Source organism: Gekko japonicus, unplaced genomic scaffold (genome assembly GCF_001447785.1).
Source record: "Gekko japonicus isolate JY-2015 unplaced genomic scaffold, Gekko_japonicus_V1.1 scaffold852, whole genome shotgun sequence".
In the NCBI taxonomy this organism is placed as follows: Eukaryota; Metazoa; Chordata; class Lepidosauria; order Squamata; family Gekkonidae; genus Gekko; species Gekko japonicus.
In genome coordinates, this window is record NW_015159739.1 from 585381 (window position 1) to 612344 (window position 26964).

Here is a 26964-nt window from a genome sequence, read left to right on the forward strand (position 1 = left end):
GACGCGTACAGTAAATGGCTAGAAGTGGTGCCAGTACCATCGACCTCCTCTAAGGCCGCCATCAGAGCAATGCGCCACATCTTCAGCTCCCACGGTCTGCCGGACACCCTGGTGACCGACAACGGCACGGCATTTACCTCCAGCGAGTTCCAGGACTTCACGAGGTATTGCGGGATTCGCCACGTCCGGTCGGCCCCATTCCACCCAGCAACCAATGGCCAGGCGGAGCGCATGGTGCACACCACCAAGGAAGCCCTGCGCAAGCTCGACGGTAAGGACTGGGATTACAAGCTGGCGGTGTTCTTGTTCGGCCAACGTACGACCCCGCACATGGAGACCGGCTGCAGCCTGGCGGAACTCCTGATGGGTCGCCGCCTAACCTCCCGGCTGGACCGCCTACACCCCGACAGGGCGCCCGAGGTAGAACCGGCAACGGAATCACACGCCGCCACCCGAGGGTTCTTCCCCGAGGATCCAGTCTACGCGAAGAACTATGCACAAGGGCCGCCCTGGATTCCCGCACGAGTGGTTCGAGTGCGAGGACCTCGATCCTACGAGGTCTCCTGCGAGGATGGCCAACTGCTCCACCGCCACATCGACCAACAGAGGCGCCGGGTCCTTCCGAACGACCCCGAGGAACTAGAGCCGCAGGAGCCCGACGAAACCTCGGTCCCCGCACCAGACCCGCAGACCCCAGCCGGGGCCGCGGCCCCGGTCACACCGGAGCCCCCGACGTCGCCACCGCCGGAATTGCCGCCACCAACCTCCCCCCCGGCCACCGGCAGCAGCCTCGCATGGCACCCCGGAACTACGCCGTTCCACGAGGCCCAGGAAGGCTCCCGCATACCTCCAGGACTTTGTATGTGGGTAGTCTGGACTATGGGGGGAGGGGTGTAATGTACTGCCATTTTTCCACATGCAAAGCAGTCAGCCGGACATGCCCGGACTTGCCCGGCCTGGCCAGGCACCAAGTTAGCAGTAGCTTCAGTCGAAAGACAAAGGATCCGAAGGATCCTAGCCGGCCCAATCAAAGGGCCAGCTTCCCAGCCGGGAGACCAATGGTCGCCTGGTTACTGTAAATAGCCTATTGGGAGTAGGGGTGTGTGTTTAGGTGTACTGGTGGCGGGTTTTCTGAACGCATATAAGCCGGCCTGGGAGCCGGCGTCTTTGTCTTCGTTCTGATCTAATAAAGTACTCTATGCTGAAATCACTCCACGTTTCCGAGTACTTTTCAATAACTATCACTATATATAGATCCAGGTGGGCAGCCGTGTTGGTCTGAAGCAATAGAACAAAGTTAGAGTCCAGTGGCACCTTTAAGACCAACCAAGTTTTATTCAAGGTATGAGCTTTCGTCTGCACGCACACTTCCTCAGATACTGAGGATATTCAGGTATCGGTCTGTGTGCACACGAAAGCCCATAGCTTGAATAAAGCTGGACTCAAACTTTGTTCAGTCACTGCATCTAAAATTGATTTGTCTGCTGTGCTGTTTTTATATCCTATTTGTTAACTTGTGTGACGGCGTTCCACGGTAATGGTGCATACTTGGTGCGCAGTATTGGATGTACAGGATGTACAGCGAAGGACTCCGGTCTAGATGGAAAAGATTCCTTCGGGGCATTATTGGAGGCGGCGCTATTCTGAACTTGACGGTAGGGGCGACACTCGCTCCTCCTCTCCCTCCCTCGCCGCTGCCCCGGCCGCTGCAATCGGAGTCGGGCGAGCGTGGCGCTGTGCGCCACCAACTCCCTCCTTCCGCACAATGCCTCGGGCAGCGAAAAAGCAGCTTTAAAATGTCAAGGCTGGATCCAATTTGCCAGCAAGCGTGCGAGCGGCGGCGGGAGGAGGAGGATGCTGAGGGGCGAGGCGGCGGCGTCTCCGCGGGGCTGAGGCTGCCTGGCGCATCATGAAACTCTACTGCAAAGTGGTGGCCCTGGCGCTCTGCCTGGGCATCTTGCTCTTGCTGTACCTCTTCGTGGGCAACGCGGACGAGCCTCCGTTGAAAGTTGCTAAGGGAAATCGCTTGGCGCACGTTTCCTCCGGGCCGGGGGCGGACGTGGCCCCAGCGCTCCGGGCACATTTCCGACCCGTCCCGCCTGCAGCAGCAGCGGAGCAAGAGGAGGAAGAGGCAGCTCAGGTTTCCAGGCGGGAGCCACGTCTCCAGAAAAAGCCAGGCAAACGGAGCGCGGCCAAAGGGAAGTTTGCAAACGTTAGGTAAAGTCGCATTCCCTGCTTTCCACTCCCACCCCCAAACCCCTTGCGCGCATTGTCTTTTGAATGCCGATCGCCATGAATTAGGGACTTTATGTTTTAATTGGGAGTGTGGGCTGGCTGGGTGTTTTGCAAAGAGGGGCCTCTGAAAGCTCCAGCCTCAACTTGGAAAAGAAATGGTGTTCCTCGGCGTGTCAGTCCTTCCACTCAAGGAAGTGGGCTTTGCCTCCGGGAAGTCTTATCCTAGCATGAAAGTCCCATTGTTTTCTATGGGAACGAGTTGCAAGAATGTGGAGGGCTAGAGCCGCCTTACAAGTCACAGATTAGCAGGCACACCACAGTGCCATGCCATAGGAACAAGATGCATGCACTGCTCCTTCTCCCTGGGGAGCCGTGTGCAGCCTTAAATGTCAGGTCACAAAAATTGTGGCTTATGTATAATATCATCATAGTATGCATGAACGCATGATGCTGCCTTATACTGAGTTAGACCATTGGTCTGTCAATGTCAGTGTTGTCTACTCTGGCTGGTAGTGGCTCTCCAGGGACTCCACTGTGGGGTTTCATTGCATCTATTAACTGGAGATTCCAGGGATTGAACCTGGAAACTAACTAATACATGTAAAGGAGGTACTCTACCACAGAGCCACAGTGCAACCTCTTGGTGTCAGGTAGTAGGGCTGCTTTGTGGTTGGGGTTGGATGGGGAGTACCAAGTATGCAAGCTTTTGGTGGAGATGACTCACAGGGGAGGGGGCATTATAGGAGTTAATGAAATTATGCATGGGGTGGAGAGAATGGACAAAGATAACTTTTTCTCCTTATTAGTAGGTTGAGGATGGACAAAAGGAAATACTTCTTTGCACAGTGAGTGATTAAAATGTGGATTTCACTCCCAGAGGATGTAGTGATGGCCACAGGCATAGACAGCTTTAAAAAAGAATGAGACAGATTTGTGGAGGAAAGGTCTGTCAATGGCTACTAGCCATGGTGACTGAAGGGAACCTCCTCATTCAGAGGCAGTAAACCTCTAAATATCAGTGCCAGGAGGCAACATCAGGGGAAGGTCTCGGACTCTATGCTCTTTTGTTGATCATCCAGAGGAACTGCTGGCCACAGAGTAAGACAAGATGCTGGACTAAATGGACCACTGGTCTTATCCAGTAGGGCTCTTCTTACGTTAAAATACACCAAACTTAGATGGATGCGGATCCAATTCTGAACACTAATACCCATGTTGTTTGCTGAAAAGCAGGTTTCAGTATGCATCCGTTGCTAGAAGGTGCTTTGTATCATGCCTGAATACAAAATATCCAGCGAGATGTGGCCCTCAACCCATACACTGAAATAGGTGACAGAAAGCTTCTTCTGCAGCCAGGAGCTATGGTATGAAAACATAGATCCTTCCCAGAAAGGTAAAGCCACCCTGAATAAATTCACTTTGAAGACTGATGGTGCTCCCCTCACTTTTTAATCTTGATGATTTTGTTACACAGAAATAATGTTCAGTTTGGGGGGGCACAGTGCACCATCCCTGGCGAAGTGGAGTATGCTGTGGCTTCCTGATCCATGTATTCATGACAAATAAACATTTACCCTGCACGTCACCAGTGAGAGAAGACATATTTTTCAATGCCTTGTGTAAAGTGAGATTTTTTTTCGCTTGGGTTTACTCACTGATGCACAGAAACTTCCAGAATGGTGTTGTGTGAAGGGTAGAATATTGTGATCCCCCCCCCTTCAATTTCTACCCCCTCCAATCATTTAGAACATATTAAATTTCTATGGGCATTATGCCTCTCCCCTTTTCTCATTCTCGAGTCTCACTGAGTGTCCTGATGTCTCTTGTAAGGTAAGATTTAGGCAGAATTTTAAACAGACGTTTTAAAAAGCATATTTCCCTTGACTGGCTTTCTTTTGAACCGTTGTGTCTGAGTATGAATATTAGTATTATAATTAATGTAATAATATTACTAATCTTGCCAGGACACAGCAGCTTCAAAAGAAAGTCAGTCAAGTGAAATGCACTTTCTCATATGATACATATTCTAATATTATAATTGTAAAAAAAATATTCTAGATACTTTGTACTGTAGTCCTACTGAGCTATACCCTTCTAAGGAATTAGAAGGACAGCTCTTTTTAAGATTGCAGTGTAAATGTACTTTATGCCTTTAAATGTTTAAGAGACATTTTACAGTTACAAAATATTGCAAAAAGCTGTGTCTGAGCGACAGGGAAAATGTTCGACTCTAACAGTGTACTTTCCCCATCCAAGACAGTCCCAGTTTCCTGCATAGGTAACAGATGCATGAGCAAAATCCACACTGGATTCATTCATTCAAAATAATACCACTATTTAAGTTTCAGTGATAGTTCAGAATAACTGTCAACACTAAAAGATAAATGTGTGCTGTGTTTCCTCCCCCACCCGGTGAATCAAAACAGGGAGAAAGTAACAACAGGTATGCAGCTTTTTTTATGCATGGCAAGGCTAACATGAAACTGAAGAATTAACTGCACAGTCAATCTCTTTAATTTAGACATTAATTGGATCCTTTTTTTGATATAATTGCAGTTAGCAAGACATATTGCAATTTATGCCTGTTATGTTGTTATTGCTGTTGTTTTTAAAAAAGTGAAACTGAAAAGCTAGGAAATAATAGGTTTTTAATTCTGAAAAGTATAGATAATTGCTGTGTAGTTTCTCTGTGCTGGAAGACTGCTCTCCTGTCTCCTTTCAGCTTTGGTGTGACCTTATCTATCAAATAAACCCTGTGTGTCTTTGATTCATGATTTCACAGTGATATTCTGAATGAAAGGCTGTCCTATTCTCCAAGATCTTATTCTTTACCCTATTAATGCGTCTGGTTCCTTACCAGCATTGTATCTGATTGAGAATAAGGAATGTTTACTGTGACCAGGACAAGCTCAGGGACTGAATTCAAATGGATGCATTAAGGCAGGATTATTTTCCATTAGCAACTGTACTTCCCAAAGTCATTTTTCTTCAGCGCATATCTCTTAGATTATCATGGAACTTTCGGGCAGAGGAGCTAATGTGGTAAAAGCTATCCTGGAAAGGGTAAACAGGTTGACTTTCCTATATAAATTAATATGAATGATCTGATGTTCTGAAGCTTGGTTTTTATCTGAGTTTTATTTTAAGTATTTCTTACAAAGTGTGGGCTGGCAGGAACTGTTCATAAAAACATAAAAGACACCAATGTTGGATCAGGCCAAAGGCCCATCCAGTCCAACACTCTGTGTCACACAGTGGCCAGAAATACCAGTGCCATCAGGAGGTCCACCAGTGGGGCCAGGACATTAGAAGCCCTCCCACTGTTGACCCCCCCCCCCAAGCAACAAGAAGACAGAGCATCACTTTGCCCCAGAATAGCGAAATAGGGACACAGAGTATCTGGCTCTTCATTTGCTTATACTGTGGTAGCTTTGACTCCGTTATATACCTTTTTAGATACAAAGCAAAAGTTAATTCTGCAAAGATCTGTTGATTAAAGTGGGAATAAATCTAGGGAGTTATATTCTGCATATTGGCTAAAAAGAACACGTATGATCCCAGGAGTTTAAGGTATTGGTTTTTATGGAAGTTTGAGTCTCAGTTTCCGTGACTGACATCATTGCAGCTCAACTGATGGCTAAGAACTTTCATACTGAGAGGTAACAGCCAGCCTCAGGGCAAATTTATTTGCGGCCCCCACGTGGCTGCCCTGTTCGGCGTTCCACGTTCAGAACTGAATTCCCAGGTACATTTGGGCCCAATTTGGATCAGGACTGCAGGGCATGGGAATAGAGGAATAAGCTCACCCCAGTGTCATTTTTCAGATCTGAAATGGCACCAGGGAGCTACCATTAGCCCTGGTGGGAAAACTTGCATGTACTGATGGATACACATAATTATCCCCAACTAGGCAAACAGCTGCTTCCCAGGACTATTTGAGGTTGAGAAAATGGTGTAGGGGGGAACACTCTCTCTCTCTCTGGACATCAAAATCCTTATCTAAGTTGGCCCAACAGGTGCATGGGAAATTCTAAACAACGAAATCCCATTCCAGACCATGTCTGTCAATTTGCAGATTGGGAAAGCTGCTTTTTGTGTGTGTGCTTGAGAATCTGTATGGCTTTTATACTTCTACAGCTGTAGTAATTGTTGTAACATGGTGCCAGTTCGAGAGCAGCAGCAGTTCTGAAACTTCATCATAGTTTTTGGAGGGTTGCTGTATCCATGTAGGATTATACCATAAAGCAATGTACATGTGGGATTCAAAACGAATTGCTGTATGGCTGCTACAACATATTTGGTGGTAAGGAAATGGTCTCTTCTGTTTGATCCATGGTGGCTCAACTAAATAAATTAACCATGCACAGGATTCTGCTTATGTTGATTTGGACAGTTCTTGTTAAGGGGTGAGATTGTGTCTTGATAGGGCATCTACTTTGCATACATAAAGACACCACATTTCTAGCTGAAATGCAGAAGGTCCTAAATTCAATCCCTCTACCCAATTAAAACAGTCAGATAGACCATAGATGATATAAAAGACTTCTATCTGAGATCCTGAAGAAGTGCTGCTGGTCAGAGTAGATAATAGTGACCTTGGTAGACTCAATGGTAGACTTAATGAACACTCTCTGTGTGTGTTCATTAAGTGTGTGCATGATTGTACCCTTAGTATGTCTGCTAAATTAACAGAATGAAAATTGTAGAGCACATTTTTTAAAGACCAGAATATGTTGTCAGTTTCAGCTATGTAAGGCAGGCAGAAATTGACATACTAAGCCAGCCTAGTTGAATCTAATGCCCCCTTATGTCCAACATATGGTTCTCTTTGTCAGAAAGCTCATTTTATCTGGAACCAGAATGGCTCAAGACTGGTGGGATTCAAACTACTTTTTATCTGACCCTCTTGGTTAAAAGAAACCCCTCTTACTTGGTCTTGTGCCATAGAATGCACATGAGCTAAAGCCATCACTGTTGGGGATGCCGGGACACACTTGATGGGCTTAGCCCATCCCATTGCACATTTGATGCCAGGTATTAAGTGATATTTTTAGGAAGTGTTCCTCCAGGCCAGGGGCCCCAACGTGGTGTTTGTAGGTGCCCTGGTGACCACCAACACCTCTCCCAGTGCCTACCAAGCACTTTGAAAAAGTGGAAGGGGCTAGGTGGGGCATTTGCCCACCAGGGCTTCTGATTGGCTCTCCAGGTTAAAAGGCATCCTGTTAAACAGAGCTTCTGCTAGAAATGTTGAATTTTACTATTAAAGTTATTTATAACCTCACTCCCTTTTGGCACTCCTGTGACAGCCATTTTGTTACTGGTTCCACCTCCTGTGGCAGCCATTTTGTGAATGTGCCCACCGCCCTATGTCAGAATTGCAAAGGTGCCCACAGGCTCAAAAAGGTTGGGAAGCCAGGCTCTAGTATAAAAGTATATGTTGCTTAGGCTAGCAGCGTTCCAGTAACTAGAACGTGGAGACAAAGAGAACTATTATAGTAAACAGTGTGAAGCAGGGATCCCCAACATTTTTGAGCCAAACAACTTACGTTTTTACATATAACCACATATAAGACAGAAATGGTTGTGGAGGCTGTCAGTTGAGCTGGTGTTGGTTTGAATCTCAGTGCCTTCTTTGGCAGAGTACTCTTCTGATCTTTTTCTGTTCAGTTCCAAAATGAAATAAATGGGGTGGGGAAAAGATTGTGCCCTGGCCTGTGGAATCCTCTGAGGGGGAATTCCAGGGAACCCCCACCCAGCCCCAACACCACCAGCAACTCTGGGTGCCAAGAAAGACAGCTTTGTCAGAGCTGACAATGGCAGCTTTGTAAAAATGGTTGTCTGCTTGGAGAAACAGTTCTGTCTTTCTCTTCTTCCCCTTTCCTTTATCTTTTTGGACCATCCTCTGTGTGCCCCTTGCCCTTTTTCCTATGCCTGCTGCCCTCTGCTTTTTCTCCATTCCTCCTTCCGCTTTATGTCGAGCCACCTGCCTGCCTCTGCTTCTTCCCCTTTTACTACCCAGCCTCCACACACCTCCTTTTTTCTCATCATCCCACACTTGTGCTGAGTTGCCCTGCGAATCGATCTCTGAAGTCCCAGGTTCTTCCTCCTCCAGCTTTAGCCAAAGAAGCAATAATGGCAATTCCTTGCCCTGCTGCAGCCAGCTACCTCACTCATTCCATGGCAGCAGCACTCATATTTAGGTGGCGTAATGTGGGGAATCTCCCTCAAAGTCAGTGCCTCAAGGGCAATTAAGCACAGCTGTACCCTTGGGAAATATTGCAGCTCTTTCATTCTGGTGCACATGCTTATTTTGTTCTGGGTTTTGTCACTCTTTTAATCCATGAGTGTATCTGGTACCAAAATATTGGCCATGTTTTCTACCTACAGCATTCCCTAGGTCCCTTTTGGGGGTCTGTTGTTGACAGCACTTCGATCAGGAATATCTTCAGGCCATGCATTTCAGTGGCACAGTATAGAGTATGGAAACATTAGAATCAGTGCTTTGGGGGACACTTTATTATTCTACCTACTTCCTTTACTATTCAACCTACTCCTTTTCTTTGCCAGTTCAGGGATCCACAGCGATATCTGGAAAACCTTCAGGCTCCCCAAAGATTCAGGAGATCTTCAGTATTCAGCCCAGGGCCATTTCAAGCAAGTTTGCACAATGTGTTTCCCAATATCAATCCTCCCCTTTGGGTGGGCTTATGCACATTCCCATGGCAGCCTCCCCTTTGGAAAGAAACCTTACCGCTCTCCAGTTGGGAGAGCAGTGGGTGACTGGATCGGGTATTTCACCATATCCTCAGTAAAGCCTTGAAATATGGGTCAACTCCAATCAGCTACCTAACTTTACAGACCTGCCACGCTTCTGCGATCTCTGTGTGCCGTCAAAAGTGAAATTTGCTGTCAGTCAGGTTGCTTGACTTTGAAGAGGAAGAGGAAAGACTGTGCTGAGAATGTCTCCCAAGTTCACCTTCTATTCAGACATTGCGTTTGGCATGTGAGGGGAGCACATGTCTGGGGCAGGCAGTTTCCCCCACTGTTGTCCCCCCATGTGCAGTTTAACAGGTCTGCTTCGAGGGTGAAATGGGGTAGCTGTCTTTACCCATTGTGTGGCAACTTCTTTTCATAGTGAAGATCCAAACTGAACCTCCTGTTGTCGTCCCCCCCCAGCATTGCACACCCTGCAGATATGTATTTTGAATTCAGTTTGGCGAGAAGACAGGAGAGTGTTCTTACTCTCTTCCAGACTGATGCACACACAGGTGCATTCTCTGGAAATAAAGATATATCAACATTTATTTTTTGTATCCACTGCTGATCAGAAGCAAACTACAGAGGAACACCTTGTGTCGCTTTAGATTATAAATGGTTCTGCAACATATAGAGTTTCCCCCATCAAGCAAATGCTTCCCCCTACACAGAAACCACTTCTGTTCATGGGGGGAAAAAGACTGAGACATTTGTGTAGAAGGCATGTGTGCATGTGCATAGCCTTTCTCACAGCGTAGACTTTATCTTCAAAACCCCCACTTGAATCTTAATTACTATAGTTGGAAATGGTTTATTCAGAACACTATTGCTGCTCGTTTTACAGTAAGTGCTCTAATTGCATAATGGCAGGAAAGGTGAAACAGTTATTGAGTGCTGGCGGGGCATAGGTACAGTAAAGGAGCTTGCATATATGAATAGTGAAGAAGTTAGCTAGTACTTCTGCCAGACCGCGGACCCTTTAAATCTTTGAATTTGTAACAGTGAGACCTGTAAGCTTTAATAAAGCCAACTTTTCCTGGAATCCAGTACATGTACTGCCACACTGGATGGATTAGGTAGCATGCTAACTGATGGAGCAGATGCTTTGTATTCAGAAGGTTCCCAGCTCAGTCCACATAAAGAATGCTGGAACGGAATCACACATTAAGGGGCTATCCTGACTTCTTTAATAATAAAAAGCAGCGGTGGGAGGCTATTGCACTGGAACAGGAATCCCCCCCGCCCCAGCTTCCCTGATAGAAATCCATGGGTTGCTATTAGCCACAGAGAGGGAAAAATCAGGTAATGAGAGAGGGCCTGTTTCCTCTTACTGGTAGTAATACCTGGGGTGGGACAGAGAATTTTAATAGAGAAAATGGTGTGGATGGAAAGAGTTATCCCTCCCCAAGATTGGCTCCTCTGTGATTCTTTTTAAAGGCTGAACTATGTCAGCATATGTAGGTCAGATAGCAGGTGCTGGGAAAGAGCATTTGTCACCTGAGATTCTGGACAGAGTGTCCGTGAGTAGTGGTTAGGGTGTCAAACTAGGATCCGGAAGACTTGGCTTCACATCTCCATTTGGCCTTGAAGCTTGCTGGGCCACCTACCTCACAGGGTTGTTATGAGGATAAAATGGGGAGAGGAGGACCATACGGGTCACCCGGAGCAGGAGGAAGGGTAGGGTGGAAATGTGACTTACGGATAGGAGATAATACTGAGCTAAATGGACCAGTTGTCTAACAGTGTAAGAGAGCTTCTTATGTCAGCCTCCTTGATTTATGACCACACATCAAATTAGTGTCCTTAGTTAAGCATGATATTTTATGTCAGAAAATATCTTGGCATTGCAGTAACAAGTGATCGGGGCTTCTGCTTGCTTCAGTGGAAGTGTATGGGCAAGAGGCATATCAAAGCCTTTTGCTTTCATATGTACCTCCTGATTTAAAGGAGCCATTAAGAATAAGCGCTGAAGAAAGTAGGCGAAAAGCAGAGTAATAAGAAAGGGGGAAGAGCCCAATCCATGCAAGCAGCCAATTATGTCCTTCTCCTTCAGTGGGGGAAAGTCATCCAGCAACTGGCTAGGGCACGCCTCTGCTCGCTCGATAGGCTATGCAAATTTCTTTTGTTGCCTGGCTCCTATTGGAGTGGCCCTGGTCGACCTCTCCAGTTCTTGCATAGCCCCTGCGCTCGGTAGGACGTCTGGAGCTCCTGCTCCAAGCCAGAGGGACTGCCTTATTAGGAAAATAGTTAGGAAAATACCTTTTTCCAGGTATTCCGGGACATCTTCTACATCCGGGTTCAGAGAGTTCAGGACAGGGCTAAGAACATCGGAGGACGAAGAAGGAGACAGAAGACTTTGGCCATCCTTCTTACAAAATGACGGAAGAAACAGACATGGCCGCATCGTTGGAATTTAAGGAGCAACTGCCTATAGCGCCTGAGGCTTTGGGGGTTGGACAGCGGAGTCTTCAGCGGCTGGGAATTGCGCCGCTACAACAAGACAGCAGCTCCTCCAGCACGGGACCGGCTGATCGCAAGGAGCCAGCCGGCCCCCGCGAGACCCCTCTCCACGTGACGGAAGATGGCGGTGCGGCACCAAGCGGCGGTGGAGGCAGCTGTAAAAGGCCCCAGCCCAAGGGATCCTGCCCGCCGCGGGCCAAGAAGATGGCAGCACCGAAGTTGGCTGGTGGAGCGGCCAGCGGGAACAGCAAGAAGCGCCACGGGAAAGCCACAGGGAAGGCGAGCCCAGCGGGTGAGCTCATTCCATCGGGGGGGCCCCCAGCAGGAGGCGAGGGGGACGGGATCATCCCGGCCCCGAATCCACCACAAGCCCCACTACCAGGGCCGATTTCAGGCCAGCCCGGGGCCCCGACCGGAGCCGTTCCCGCCCAAATACCACCCCAGCCGCCGGTAGAGGCACCACCACAGCCAAGTGGCTCCGGGCCAGCGCAATGCACACAACCCAGCAGCTCCGGAACAGGGCAGAAGAATACACTGCAAGTCTCCGGGCAGAACACCTAAGGGGCCTGTCCAACCAACAGGCGGACTGGCTAAGCAGGGAGGATCTGAACCCGGGCGAATGGGCACTGAACAAGGAAGTCTTTGTCCAGCTCACTCAACGATTTGGAATGCCCGTGATGAATGTCCTCGCGAGCTCTCGGAACCACCAAGTCGAACGGTTCCTGTCCCGATACCATGATTCGGAAGCAGAAGGGATCGACGCACTATCCCACCCATGGCCACAGGGTCTCCTGTATGCTTTCCCACCTACGGCCCTCATAGGGGCAATAATCAGCAGAATCAGAAGGTAGAGGGCCACAGTGGTATTTGTGGCACCCCACTGGCCGAGAAGACCGTGGTTCTCGGAGCTAGTGCAACTGGCAACGGGGAGACCATGGATGCTGCCACAGAGGCCAGACCTTCTACACCAGGGGCCCATTTTACACCCAGACCCGACATGGCTACAACTGACTGCATGGAAATTGAATGTACCCGACTAACCAGCACGGGTTTCCCTCGGGAGGTAATTGAAGTCATGCTACAGGCGAGACGGCAGTCTACACGCCGAATATATAGCCATACTTGGAGGATGTTCGTAAGATGGGCATCGACTATGGGCATCCAGCCTATGCGGGCCACGGCCAAGGAGGTCATCCTATTCCTCTCTGAGGGCTGGCAGTAGGGACTACAACCAAACACCCTGAAACGCCAAGTGGCAGCCATACAAGCGTGCTTGGGGAGCAAGACTCGGAGGAAGATATCATCCAGCAGTTATATGAAAAAGTTCCTGAAGGGAACATGCCAGCTGGCCCCTCCGGTATGGCACAGATTCCCTACGTGGAGCCTACACAAGGTATTGAACGCCTTGACAAAAAACCCATTCGAGCCTGTGAAATCAACTGAACTTTGGCTCTTATCATGGAAAGTCACCTTTCTCATTGTGGTGACTACGGCTAGGAGAATTTCCAAGTTGGCCACCCTTTCGGCTAGGAAGGAGCTTTGCGTTTTCCAGCGAGAGTTCGTAACATTGAGGATGGATCCATCATTCATCCCAAAAGTAAATTCGGCCTTCCATCTCAACCAGCCAATTACATTGCCTTCTTTCTGTCTGAAGCCAACACACCCCAAGGAAAAGACGTGGCACAAGCTGGACGTACGTCGAGTTCTACGTATCTATCTTGACAGAACGGTCGGCTTCCGTCGGTCCGACGCCCTGTTTGTGACGTACGGGACCCCAAACCAAGGAAAAAAGGCATCAAAACCGACAGTGGCTTACTGGATCTGGCAGTGCATTACCTAGGCCTATGAGGTACAAGTCCTCACACTGCCAGGCAAGTTAACAGCACATTCCACGAGAGCTGCTGCAACGACCGTGGCATTTTCCACACGAGCCACGGTAGACGAGATATGCAGAGCAGCTACCTGGACGTCATTTTCCACGTTTGTACGACACTACAGGATGGACCAAGCCGCGTCAGCTGAGGGGGCTTTTGGCAGGAGAGTTTTACAACAAGTGGTAAAAGCATTAAAAAATAATAATAATAACAGCTGTCATGCAACGAGGTGCACCACAAAGTGCGACTGATCACCCACCCCAGAAGAATAGCTTGGGTACAGCTAACCGGTTGCTGGATGACTTCCCCCCACTGAAGGAGAACGGTACATTGGACCTACCTGAAGGTTCTTTCTCTTCAGTGGGGGAGATGTCATCTACATCCCACCCAAAACAGGCAGCAAGAAGGCCGGGGTGGCAAAATAACAAAGAACAGCACCAGAAAATCGAAATTATGTGGATGACAGCGAACATATAGCAAGAGCGGTCCACGGAAGGGGCTTGGACATGACCGGAGAGGTCGACCAGGGCCACTCCAATAGGAGCCATGCAACAAAAGAAATTTGCACAGCCTATCCAGCGAGCAGAGGCGTGACCTAACCAGTTGCTGGATGACTTCTCCCCCACTGAAGAGAAAGAACCTTCAGGTAGGTCCAATGTACCGTTTAATAATTCAGTAGGCTTCACACTAATTGGCTGGAAAGTAAATACTATTTGCATAAATGTAGTATGTCATTATTTATCCACTGCAGAAATTGAGGTTTAATTAAGACAAAAGCCTATGGACTTTTAAGCAATTAATGAAATATATTGCATTGCTTAGCCAGTCAGGTACCAAAGGCGGTTGTCCCTTAAGGCACAAGAAGATTTATGTTGCAATATAGAGCAGCAGCTATTACAGACTTTCAGTTTCTGAAGGAAGGGGGGGGGAACCTGCTCCTTTTATGAATGAAGTCTCCCAATCCCAGGCCTGTTTGTATTTTGCCCCAAGAGACCCATAATGCTGTGCTGAGAATAAATTCTTCAAATTAATGAAGCTGTAATTTTGCATAAGCATCTTTTGAGTTTACCTAGTATTTGCACGTCTGCAGAAGTTTGAATTTTTTCAGTTGGGTGGAAGCATGAGGAGGAATATCGGTCAGAGGTAGAAAGAAAGGAGCAAGTCTGTAGAAAGGGTGTATGACAGGGAACTGTGGAAGAAGGAGCTGCACTGGGTTTAGAAACTGCGCCTCTAGAATGAAGAACAGTTGGTTTTTATACTCCACTTTTCTCTTCCTTAAGGAGTCTCAAAGCAACTTACAATCACCTTCCCTTCCTCTCCCCACAGTAGGCACCTTGTGAGGCAAGTGGGGCTGAGAGAGTTCTGAGAGAACTGTGACTGGCCCAAGGTTACCCAGCATGCTTCACGGAGAGGAGTGGGGAATCAAACCCGGCTCTCCACATTAGAGTCCCCCGCTCCTAACCACTGCACCATGCTGAATACTGGGCCTTTGACACTTGCAAACATGCAGACACTAGGTTGGATCCTTAGGTGCTCTTTCACCATTGTAATGTCACTGTTGCTAACTGAATGATATTTCCAAGGATAGAGGGGGCCATTTTTGCTGGTTCACCTCTCCCAATGCAGACCCCCACCCCCACCCCACGTTGTTTTTGAAGGTCCTCTGCCTACCAGGAGCAGAACTACAGGTGGCTCACTGATCCGTGGGAGGAGGGAGAAGGTGGGAAATTCCATGAGCTTTGTTGTGCTCACAGTAGTTTGGATCCAATCTGGTGCCTGTATTTTCACCACCAGGAAGTCATTAGCTAGATGTGAGGGGCAGATTTGGTGCTTCCTGTAGAATCTGAAGCTGCCCCAAGTTTACTTGGCGATCTATATATCTAATAGCCAAGTCGCCCCCTGGTGTGCGGATACTTATTTCCACACATCAGGGGCACCTGGGGGGGAGGGGGATTTTTGTGCACACTTAGGACGGTCCCCAGGTGTGCACAAAAATCTTAAAACCTGAAAAAAAATTGGGGGGATACTTAAATCCCCCCAAAAGTCACAGAGCGTCCCCTGCGCATGCATAGGGAACGCTCTGCGAACTGCCTCAGTTCAGGGGGGGAGGGGAGCGAGCGACCAGTCGCTTTGAGGAGGCAGCGGTGGGGGGGAGGCCCCCTCGACGAGGGGGGGAAGGCCGGAGGCGAGGGGGGGGAAGACAGCCGAGGTTGCTCGGAGCCAGGAGCAGGGAAGAGAGACTGCCGAGGCCCGGCGGTTGTAAGCCACGCGAGCCTCGCTTCGGGGGGGGAGAGAGAGACTGGGGAGGGGGGGAAGAGAGAGAACAGGGGGGAAGAGAGAGAGACTGGGGGGCCCGGCAAGCTGGGGGTGGTAGTTTGGGGAAGGGTGCAGGAGACGGGGGAACCGACGGGAGGGGGGAAGCTTGCCTTCTTCTTCCACCTCCGCTTGCTCTGTGTGGAGCTCCCCCGCTCCTCCCCCCGCGATTTTCGCGGGTCCCCTTTCTTGTCACAAATATATTTCTCAATCTTCTTCCTCTATTAGAAGGAAAACTCAAACTAACACTGCTATCCTAAGCACACTTTCCTGGGAGTTAGCCCCATTATGTAGAGCAGAATTCTATGTAGATCTCTCTTTAAGATTGCAATCTATAGCTACCATAGTTGCCTTGTAATGAAACAGCTGTGACAGCAGAAAATCATTTAGGCAAATATTAATACTTTATTTAAACTAAGATTAATTACAAGTTCTTATCTAGTTCAAGAGCATCTCTCCCCCCCCTTTTTAAAGTATTGTGCTTACTTCAGTGTTGGCAATCCAAAGTTACCAAGTCTCTTACCCAAGTGCATTTTTCAATTTTTAGGAGACCAAAGGACCAGAAACCATCTACAGTTCAGCTCTTGACTCCACCTCCACCTTGGATGCATCTGGCAGTTGTAGCATGTGGTGACCGGCTGGAAGAAACGCTCATCATGCTGAAATCAGCAGTTCTGTTCAGCAACAGGAAACTCAAATTTCACATCTTTGCTGAAGATTCCTTGAAGCCTGAATTTGAGAGGAAAGTGAGTCCCCTTTGTTCATTTTTCCCCCATCAATTGATCTTTGATTACAAGCCCTTGCATTTGATTAGAAATGGATTCTTTTGAGTTGTAAGCTCTCAAAGCGCTGTCTGAGCAAGGGCTCTCTTTTAATACGTTTGACATTGCAAATAGCATTCCTAGAAACTGCCCATCAGGAATTCTAATCCCTTGCCTGTTTGCGCTTTTCAGTTGCAGGACTGGCCTCCCTCTTATACAAAGAAGTTTGAGCATAATGTCTACCCAATTGCCTTTTCGGTGGGAAATGCTCAGGAATGGAAAAAATTATTCAAGCCATGTGCTGCCCAACGCCTTTTTCTTCCGGTAAGGTACCCAGACTTCTATACATGGAGGAGCCTATGAAACTGGCAGTGCAACCTGAAGTCCAGTTACACCCTTCGAAGTGGTGTGTTGGCCTTAGAATGTTTTGGTTAAATTTTAATTAAAAACAAACAAACAATGGTATAGTCATAATAGTAAGGAGAACAGATGAATTATAATTTCTCTAAAAACTTGATAATTGGCCACCACTCTTTCATAAAACATCATCATCATCATCATCATCATCATCATCATCATCATCATCATCATCATCATTATTAGCATTAGCATTAGCATTAGCATTAGCTTTTCTTGCTGGAGTTGAAGGTATTGTAGGCTCCTATCTTTAGTAAATGGTGTGCTTTCAGAATCCAGAATAGTTCAGTAGGGGATTCAAGTTCCCCCCACTTTTCTGCCGTTTCCAAGTATAAACTACTGTCAACACATTTCTTGTTAATTGTTTGATGAAAGCAAACATGGGCTTCTTCACTGATGCAGCCGGTATCTCAGTTAAGGGTTGTAATTTAATGCACATTTTACTAGTCTTTTACATGTTGATCCTGACTTGTTTTCCAATGAAGTTTCGATGTTAGGATAGGTCTGCCAAAGGTGGAAATAAGTAGCAGATTCTGAGCAACCTTTCCAGCAGAAATCATTTCCTGAACTATACATGTGATGGAATTTGACTGGAGTTAAGTGGCCATAAAGATCTGGACGTCTGATTGAACTGTTCCTCTCTCCCTTGCTAACCTGTCAGGCAATCACTCCTCCCCACTTCCTAGTTGCTAGCCTGAGTTGTGGATTATTCTTTTTTTAACTGGGAAGGGGATGGCATTGAATGACTGGATTCACTGCCTGCCTCCTTTCCAGCAATTGAAAAACAAAGCAAGAGAAGCATTACTAGCAAAGCTCTGCCCCGGGTTTTAGGGAGGGACTCTGACTCAGTGGCAGAGCATCTGCTTGGCATGCAAAAGGCTCCATGTTCAATCCCCAGCATCTTCTATTAAAAGGATCAGTTAAGAGGTAATGTGAAAGACCTCTGTCTGAGACCCTGGAGAGCCACTGCCAGTCTGAGTAGACCATACTGACCTTGATGGACCAAGGGTCTGATTCATTATAAGGCTGCTTCATGTGTTCTAGGGTTTTCAGCCGCCAGGTTTGGGCAGGGGTTCCTCTGCTTTTGGGGGTTCCAGTCCGCCCTCGGCCAGCTTGCTGGTGGGGGAGGCCCCGCCTCCAATCCCTGCTGAGTGGGTGGTTGCTCTTGGGGGTGGGGCTTGGGGAATCCCCACCCACCCTCAGAATGCCCCCCAATCCCCCCACTGGAGCGACGAGAGGACCTGGCAACCTTTGTGTGTTCACATGACCGTTGGTATGTGAATGGCTCTCTATCTTATAGACTTGATTGCCGTGAGTGTGAGCAGCACTAGCCATGTCTTAGTTCAGTAAGGACTAGTGTATTTTCAGATTTTTTTAAAAAAAGGAAAAAAAATAATGAAATGCTTATTTCTTGGTAAGTGCTGCAGTAGACAACAGCTTCAAGCTGCTTCATATTAAGAATTTGAGGAAGTGGATTAAATCTGTATGTCCCGAGTGCTAACATCTTCTGGCTTTGTTTATTCAGGGACAATTGCGGCCTTCTAAATAACTGAGACAATGTGCAAAATATTTTTTTAAAATTTTAAATGCCAAATTTCATGTAAGAAAAAGGGCTGTGCATTTTGTAGGTATAGTACCTCGTGGCCTCTAAATACTTTTCATTTAGCAGTGATCCTCACACTCAGACCTATGGTACTTAGTACTTAGCAGTGGCCCATTGCTGTTGTACTTCACTGTACTCCGTGTAGTTTCCAGCATCCTAGTCTTGATTACTAGGTTTCTTTAGGCTACTATTCAAGCACATCCCTCAGAATATCAAAGAAATACCATGGCTGCAATAAGTGATGGAATCTGGTGACCACTGGCAGCCAGCAGGTTGTGTGGGACAGGAAACACATTTAGGCTGCAGAGCCTGGCAGGTGACAGTGAAGAGGACATGATGGTATTCCAGCATCAGGACTTGAAAACGCAGACTGTGGGAGCTGGAAGCAAGACTGAAGCTGCATTCCATTGACTGAATGAACCACGATTTATGTGGTTTAAAAAACAGCCTCAAAAATGCTGTTCTCTTATGTGAAGACTGAGAATTTCCTTAGACCGTAGTTCTAACATAGGAGTTGAGCTAAACAATGAACTGGATTGTTCTCTTGTCTACAAACCAAGATCAGCATTTGAAACCCTCTTCTTTTGGGTGAGACAATAAATCACAGTTGTTGTTTTTTAAATCTGATTTGGACATCAAATTGTGTTGTCCCCAAGCCTAGGAAATTTTCAGTATTCTTGTACATGGCAGCTAGAGTTCACAAGCCTGAGATCTTCTGTCTGTCCAAGAACAAACCATACTTTGAACTATCATCTGAATGCAGACATAAACTAATGACAAGGGTAGACTATAGAAATTTGTTCTACTGCTTCAGACCAATACGACTGACCACCTGGAACTATCTTCATGAAGAGTAGACTATAGTTAACCTGAAATGTTGCTACAACTCTGGTGTGACTTCTGAGAGCCCAACCAGATATGCCAGCATCCCTGAGTCCACCATGGGCATGCCTCTGCCATTTTAGGGATGAAATTCCCTCTGTTTACAAAAGCTGCAGGGGGATCCTCATCAGGACCATGGAATTGGGGGGGGGGGGTTTCCTGTTTTCTCCTACGCCATTTTCAAAAGCCCAAATCCTCAGCATTTGAGATCTTGAAAATGACACATGGGCAGGAGGAACAGGCACTCTTCTTCCCCCATGCCCTGGTCCCAGTCAGCAACATTTGTAAAGAGAGGGAACTTCATCTCATGGTGGACTTGGGGATATCACATCTAGTTTGGCTCTGAGATGAATATTTTCGGGAGTCTAGTGTGTCTCTTGGTGCTTCTGGGAACAGCATGGTTGTGATGGTGGTGTCACCCAGATTATTCAATTCAATTCAAAACCTTTATTGGCATGGATCAGAGTCATAAACAGTCACCCTTCAGTTCATGGATTTAACACATAGCTTCCTCATTATAAGGCAGTTACAGAAATTAGCCACCGCTTCAATAACCACTGTATTTTGTGAAGCCAATAAATGGTACAACATTCTGTCATCCGATTGTTTGACATCTTTCTTAAGTATGGCTTCTAGATAGACTGCCCGAATGTCATCATACAAACTACAGTGGAGGAATACGTGTTCGATTGTTTCAATCTCCTCTGAATCACAATCACAAAACCTAACAGAGTAGGGGATTTTCTTAAATCTTCCTGCTAAAACCGCAGAGGGGAGCACGTTAAAGCGGGCCAGCATAAATGCTCTACGCAGCTGTGGAGAAGTCAAATCCGATATGTATTGTGCAGGGGTGTTGATCGGAAAACGTGCCCATCTTAAAGGGGAGCATCTACCAGAAGCCAAGGCTCTAAGCTCTTGCATCTCAATATCAATTAATCTCTGTTTGAGCAGGGCAAAGATGTGTGCTTCAGATAAGGACATCATATCATTCACGCATAACCCTATTGAGACGATTTTCCTTTCTATAGCAGCAAACCACTCAGAGCAATGAGACTCTTCCAACAGATATGTAATAAGGCTATTGGGACAGTTCCTAAAGTGCAAACGTAGCCAAAATCTGAAGGTAATTATCCAAGCCCTTGTTTCCAAGCGTATCATATTGACTTCCAAACAAATAGCGGCGTAGGAAACACACAGGGGCAACCCTAATATTTTCCTCACAAAATTGGATTGGAGTTGTTCTACCATTTTGTTAAAAGCTGTGATCCAAATGGGCACCCCATAAAGAAGCTTCGCTCCAATTTTGTGCTGAAACACTTTTAGGGCCGCAGGAACATACTGGTTACCCTTGGTAAAAAAGAAACGGGTTATTGCTAGCACACAGCTGTTCGCAGATTTAATTACTTCTGATCTGTGGGCTACCCACCTTGCACTATGATGAAAGTTAATTCCCAAATATTTAAAACACTTCACCTGTTCAATGGTTTTACCCTTAACACGCCAGTTGATGGGTTTCCAGGAATCTCCGAACACCATTATTTTAGTTTTGTCAAAATTCACAGATAATCCGTTCAGCTCACAATATTCTATAAAATGTGCCAACAGTCTCTTTATCCCTACTTCAGACCTAGAAAGAACTACAGCATCGTCTGCAAACAATAGCAGGGGCACCGGTCGCGAGCTCATAATTGGGCTGTGACCATCAATCCTCTCTAACCCCGTGGCCAAATCATTTAAGAAAAGATTAAAAAGGAGGGGAGCCAATACACAGCCCTGCTTAACCCCTATTTTGATGGAAATTTTCGGGGTTAAATCACCATCCCTAGAGCCTCTTACTTGGCAAGTGGTATCTGTATATAATTTCTTAATCAACAGGAGCAATCTCATTTCAATTCCCAACAGCCTTAACTTCTTCCATAGAAGCTCCCTTGAGACAGTATCAAAAGCACTCTTCAGATCCAGGAAGGCAGCATACAACTTGGACCCTTTCCCTTTTTTGTATTTATTCACTAAGTGACTTAGCACAATACAGTGATCCAGAGTTGACTTCCCCTGACAAAATCCTGCTTGTTCTATACCTAGGATTTTTTGTTCAGCCATCCAGGCCTTAAGTTTAGACGCCAAGTGGCTTGCATAGAGTTTCCCTAGTATGGAAATCAGGCTAATGGGCCTATAATTACTAGGTGATCTACAGTCACCTTTTTTAAAAATTGGAACGATAATAGCATTGGTCCATGCTTCAGGTATTATTCCTGTCCTGTCTATAGCAGTAAATAGAACTGCTAAGAAGGACGCCCACCATTCCGGAATCACTTTAATGGCCTCCGGGGGAATTGCATCTGGTCCCGGCGCCTTCCCAGCCTTAATTTGAGCAATTAGCGTGGCAATCTCCACATCCTGCACCGGCGGCCACTCGGGACAATCCCCTAGACTGATTTCGAGATCCTCAATTTCACTCCTTCCATCTACCGAAAAGATCTTCAGGAAATGTTCGTACCAGGCCTTGGCGGTAATTGGGGAATTCGTAGTTCTGTTCCTGCCTAGAGCCTCGGAAATCACCGCCCAAAATTTCCTAGCATCATTGCTAATTGTGGCTTGGAGAAGAGGCTCCCAGTTTTTCTGGAGGGCGGCTTTTTTTTTCTCTCTGAACAATTTACTTAAGGATGCTTTGGCTTCAAAATATACTGTTGGGAAATACTCACAACAAGAACTCCTATAAATCTGATACAAAGATCGTACATGGGCCTTCGCTTCAAGGCACTCCCTATCAAACCAAGTGGCTTTCTGCTGCCTCTTTCCATTTTTTGCCTGGTCCTGGCCTAATATCATCACATCTACAAGCTGTTTGATGACTCCTTCATAAGCCTGAATCAGGTCTGGAGTCCCATTCATAGCCTTAGACTGAGCTATAAGCTCATTCAGTCTCTGTAGGGTCAAAACACCACTGATTTTTTGGGCCACTCTATCCGACCATCTACACCTGGGTAAACTTTTGCACCCTTCCCCTGCCCTCAAACCCTGGAGGTCCTGTTCCCTAGAGGTGGAAATAAAGTTGAGAACTAGGGAACCATTGTTGCCAATCTCCAGGTGAGGGCTGGAGAGCACTCAGTATTACAACTGCTCTGCAGAAGGGAGGGCAGAAGTCAGCTGAAGTCAAAGGGGCAGATAATGGTAGGTTGATGGCTAGCTGGGAAGGAGATGGGGTTGCCAACTACATGCTGACAAGTTCCTGGGGATTTGAGGGGTGGAGCCTGGAGAGGGTGGGATTTGCAGAGGGGTGGGACCTCAGACAGGTAGAATGCCATAGACTCCACCCTCCAAACCAGCCATTTCGTCCTGGGTAACAATTGTTGCAAATCTCCAGGTGAGGGCTACAGATTACTCACAATTACAACTGCTCTTCAGGTAGAAGAGATCAGTTCCTCTGGAGAAAACAGTGGACTCTGTCATTATACCCTGCTAAGGTCACCACAGCAAATTGACACTGTTTGCCCAAAGCCAGAGCACTGCCCCAGAGCCTCTTTCTAGATCTCGTTGTATTGCTTTCACAACGGGCTTTACTGCTAGTATTCTATAAAATGAGCCAACAGCCTCTTTATCCCTACTTCAGACCTGGAAAGAACTACAGCATCGTCTGCAAACAATAGCAGGGGCACCGGTCGCGAGCTCATAATTGGGCTGTGACCATCAATCCTCTCTAACCCCGTGGCCAAATCATTTAAGAAAAGATTAAAAAGGAGGGGCACCCAGATTAGTAGTATATGTGCAGCTCTTGTAGCTAGCAAAAGCGTTCTTCTGATAGCAAGGAGAAATTGCATATTTTATGTGGTATTAATTACTGAGATCTTAACCCTGTGTATACTAGGGTCAAGATAAAGACCAACACTCAAAAGAAATAAAGAGGAATAAACAAGAAAATAAACTGATTGAATTAACAGAATGAGAACAAAGTTAAACCAGGTAAATAAAAGTAGAGGCGCTACAGAAAGGAAATGAGTGCATATGTGAAGTACAAACACAGTATAAACCCATTCCTTACCAAACTACCTGTTACTAAGGAAGGAAATAAAAGGGGAGAATCAAAGATATAAGAACCTGCTTCTTGAAGAGGGCGGGGCAGCTGCAGAGACGGAAATTGAGCAAATTGAAGGTGTGCAGCAAAACAGGGTGAAAAAGTAGAGAAGCCAGCCATACAGTTGGAGCAACAGGCTGGGTTCCAAAACTGGCTACAAATTGGATGAACTGAGGGATAACTTTTTATATATTTTTGCTAAGATTGAGGAGCGGAAAGGGTGTTGGCATTGGAATGTGGGAGAGATGGAAAGTCCATCTCTCCAGAGATGAACTAATTTGAAAAGGGTTTTTTTGTGCATTTGCACTGCGGAGAAGAATTTTCTCCTTTTGCATTAAAGGTAAAAGGAGACTGAGAGGTTAGATAGGCAAGTATTGATGGCTGAGCATTTTACATGATGGAGTAGGGGAAGAAATCTTTCTGTCTAGCTCTTGAGATAAGAAGGGCTGGTCTGTTGCTCATTGTCTTGATTATTTGGGTCGTTCATTAAGGCCAAATTATCCGGGAGGGTACTCCTTAGGTCCTTGGGGGGAAAGCCCTTCCGTTGACTCGCACCAGAGATAGGCTTGTACATAATTAATGGAGCAGCTGTCTTCACATTCCTTGCATGCTTCAGTGTGACTCACTGTCATTTGGGTATCAGTTTGATCCAGACCTCATTTTTCATTTCTAGGCCCATGTTAAGATGTGCATGTGTAAAGGTAAAGGTAAAGGTTCCCTTGCTCGAAAGCCAGTCGAATCCGACTCTAGGGTTGCGGTGCTCATCTCCGTTTCAAAGCCGAAGAGCCAGCGCTGTCTGAAGATGTTTCTGTGGTCATGTGGCCGGCATGACAGGGATCTAAAATGGGGGTCTCCTGTGAGGGGGAGTCCTGGGGCATCAGTGGAATGTCCAGAGTTGAGGAGTTTTAAGGGAGGAGTCATTGGTATATCTGTGGGTTTCACTGAGGAAACAGTGTTAGAGCAGGGGTTGTGGATATACCAAAGGGAAGGATGGCCATCCTTTTCATCCAAAGTTGCCTTGGTAAGATGGTACCTTCAGTAATTACTTCTGGAAATGGTCCCTTATGGGCCAGGAGTTTTCTTTTGATGTATGTCTGAGCCCAAATCATTCAACTGGGCACTTTATGTCTGGCTTTTTCTTCAGATCAGGTTAATTCAGGCTATCAAAAGATCCTGGCTGTGGAGAAGTTGGAATGTGAGTTTAGCTATTACAATTAAAAATCAGATTTCTGCACTATGACTGAACAAAATCTTTGGTAGTTTCCACTCTGAGAATTGTTTTATCCTTGTGCTTCATTCAGCTAAGCCAGTTAGTTAGCCTAATGTGTGATTCTGGCAGAGAATGAGAAGAATGTTGGTTCATTAAAAAGAGAAAGACAGGCTTTGGGGAGGGGGAACATTTCTTATATGTATTAAACTGTTTCTGTTTATTTTTTTTCTTCCTTGTGTAATCTCCTCTAAGTGTCTGTGAAAAAAAGTGATTTCAGATGAAGAAAATAGGTAGATAGATAGGTAGTAAAATTTATTGTGTAGCCATTAGCCTTTACAATTTAAAACAATGTACACATTAGACAACTTACAGCACTGGAATTTGAATTTAAATTATTACAACCTCTAAAAATCTGCACATTCAGTATTTAAATTAATTAAAACCTTAAATATAGATACCCATCTCCAGAAACACATACACAGCCTCAAACATTGCCGTTTTACTTTGCTGTTTTACAGTTCAATTCCATTTTTCTGTGTTCTTGGCCCTGATTTTACTAGCTGTAAAGGCGAAGAGTGCTATCCTATAGGAAACTGTAGGATCTGTATCTGACAGCAGAAATATTAATTTATCGTTGTCAGAAAATTTTTGCAATTGATCTGTTATTGCAGTCAAGAATTTACATCTCAGTTCCCAGTACAATGGGCAGACCATGACATGAAGAAAAAGATCCTCCACGGAAGTTTTACAGATACGAATACGCTGTTCCTGGGGTATTTTTAAGTATCATCCCAGGAGTAATTCTGTTGGCATAGTCTGGAAACGCAATGCTGTAAATGCTGATCTAAGCTTGTATGTGGTAATGTTTTCCAGGTATGCAGCTCTTAAGTGATCTTTCTTTATGTCTTTGTAAAAGGTAAAGGTAAAGGTTCCCTTCCTCGAAAGCCAGTCGAATCCGACTCTAGGGTTGTGGTGCTTATCTCCGTTTCAAAGCCGAAGAGCCAGCACTGTCCGAAGACGTTTCTGTGGTCATGTGGCCAGCATGACTAAACACCAAGGCGCACAGAACACTGTGTACCAGGGGGCAAATTTTGACTGAATGATTAAAGAATAATCTATTATGGCATCTCCATTAAACACCCATTGCCTCAAATCGCAGTTGTTATCTAAATATCACAGTAAATCGTCTGGAATTGTATAACGGGAAATAATGTTATGAACAAAATCAAAGCGAATATAATCTTTGCTTAATGACAAACAGTAGCTAAGCATCAATTGGTATTTCTGGCAACTACACAACCTGACACAGCTCACTGTGACGTCTGAATCAGATGTGGGGGGGGGGGAAGAACCATGGTTTATTGTCTTGTCTACAAACCAGGATTTCAAACACCAGCCTTGGTCTGCAGACAAGAAAACAAATCAGTTTGTCGTGACGTAGGAACTGGGCTAAACGACAAACTCTGGTTTGTTCCAACCCAGGAAGTTTTCAGTCTCCACACAAGGGAAGACAGAAGGCAGCTTTTGAGGCTTATATTTTGAAAATATTCCTCAAAAAGCCTATTTAATTGAGGTGGAGTGGTTTTTTTTTTCCTTTCATTTTTCATGTAGGCACTTAAGACTAGCAGTGATGAGCCCTTAGTAGAGAGAGCCAGTGTTTCATACCCAACATACACTCAAGGGTGAAAATCCTCTTAAGACTGTTCTCCACTTATGATAAGGGTGGCACTTGGCATCATACATCTGACTTTGCATTGCATTTCTCCACAGATTTTTCACCCTTTATTCTTCTCCTTTAACTCATTCACAAAGCCTCCAAGGCACATATATCATGGCTGTGGAATCTAGGATACTGCTAGGAAAGTAATTAATGTCATTCATTCTAAGCCCTTCAATAACACTTTCTCCCTCCCACCCCATATACAATGCACCAACCTCGGAGGCCAGCTTGAAATTCCTGGATGAATAGAAAACTTCCCTTGGCATTTAGAAAGAGACATTTCAGCATAGATTTGTTAGGCTGAATTCTTCCTCAGAAAACACAACAGTTAACTAAAAGTTGACTAAACAGGCGTTGCAGCTGAGCAACTAGCATCTAGGAAGCTGACAGTACGTCACATTCAAACCCTTAGTGAACCCGTATACCATGTGGGATCTCTCTAATAAAAGAGTAATCTGGTGTAACCCCCATTTCTCGTACCCACTCCAACTGAGAGAATAAATTACTGGGCCTCGGTTGGTTAGTTGAAGGAGGAAGAGGGTGAAGGGGAGAAAGTATTGCTGCCTCCAGCCCACCCTCCAGCTTCTGTTTCTCCTGATCAGAGGAGAATTGCCAGTAGGCAAATGAAAGAGAAATACAATTTTGAAACAAATCCACAAAC

The 26964-nt window shown here is 46.1% G+C and overlaps 1 protein-coding gene across 1 annotated transcript in view; it reads left to right on the plus strand.

Moving 5' to 3' along the window:
- Window positions 1-1909: 1909 nt before the first annotated feature.
- Window positions 1910-26964, plus strand: part of GXYLT2 (glucoside xylosyltransferase 2) — a 30509-nt gene continuing 5454 nt past the window's right edge. The window contains exons 1-3 of the mRNA XM_015429482.1: window positions 1910-2217; window positions 16186-16384; window positions 16592-16723. Coding sequence (XP_015284968.1) covers window positions 1910-2217; window positions 16186-16384; window positions 16592-16723 — 639 coding nt within the window. The remainder of the gene's footprint in view (window positions 2218-16185; window positions 16385-16591; window positions 16724-26964) is intronic.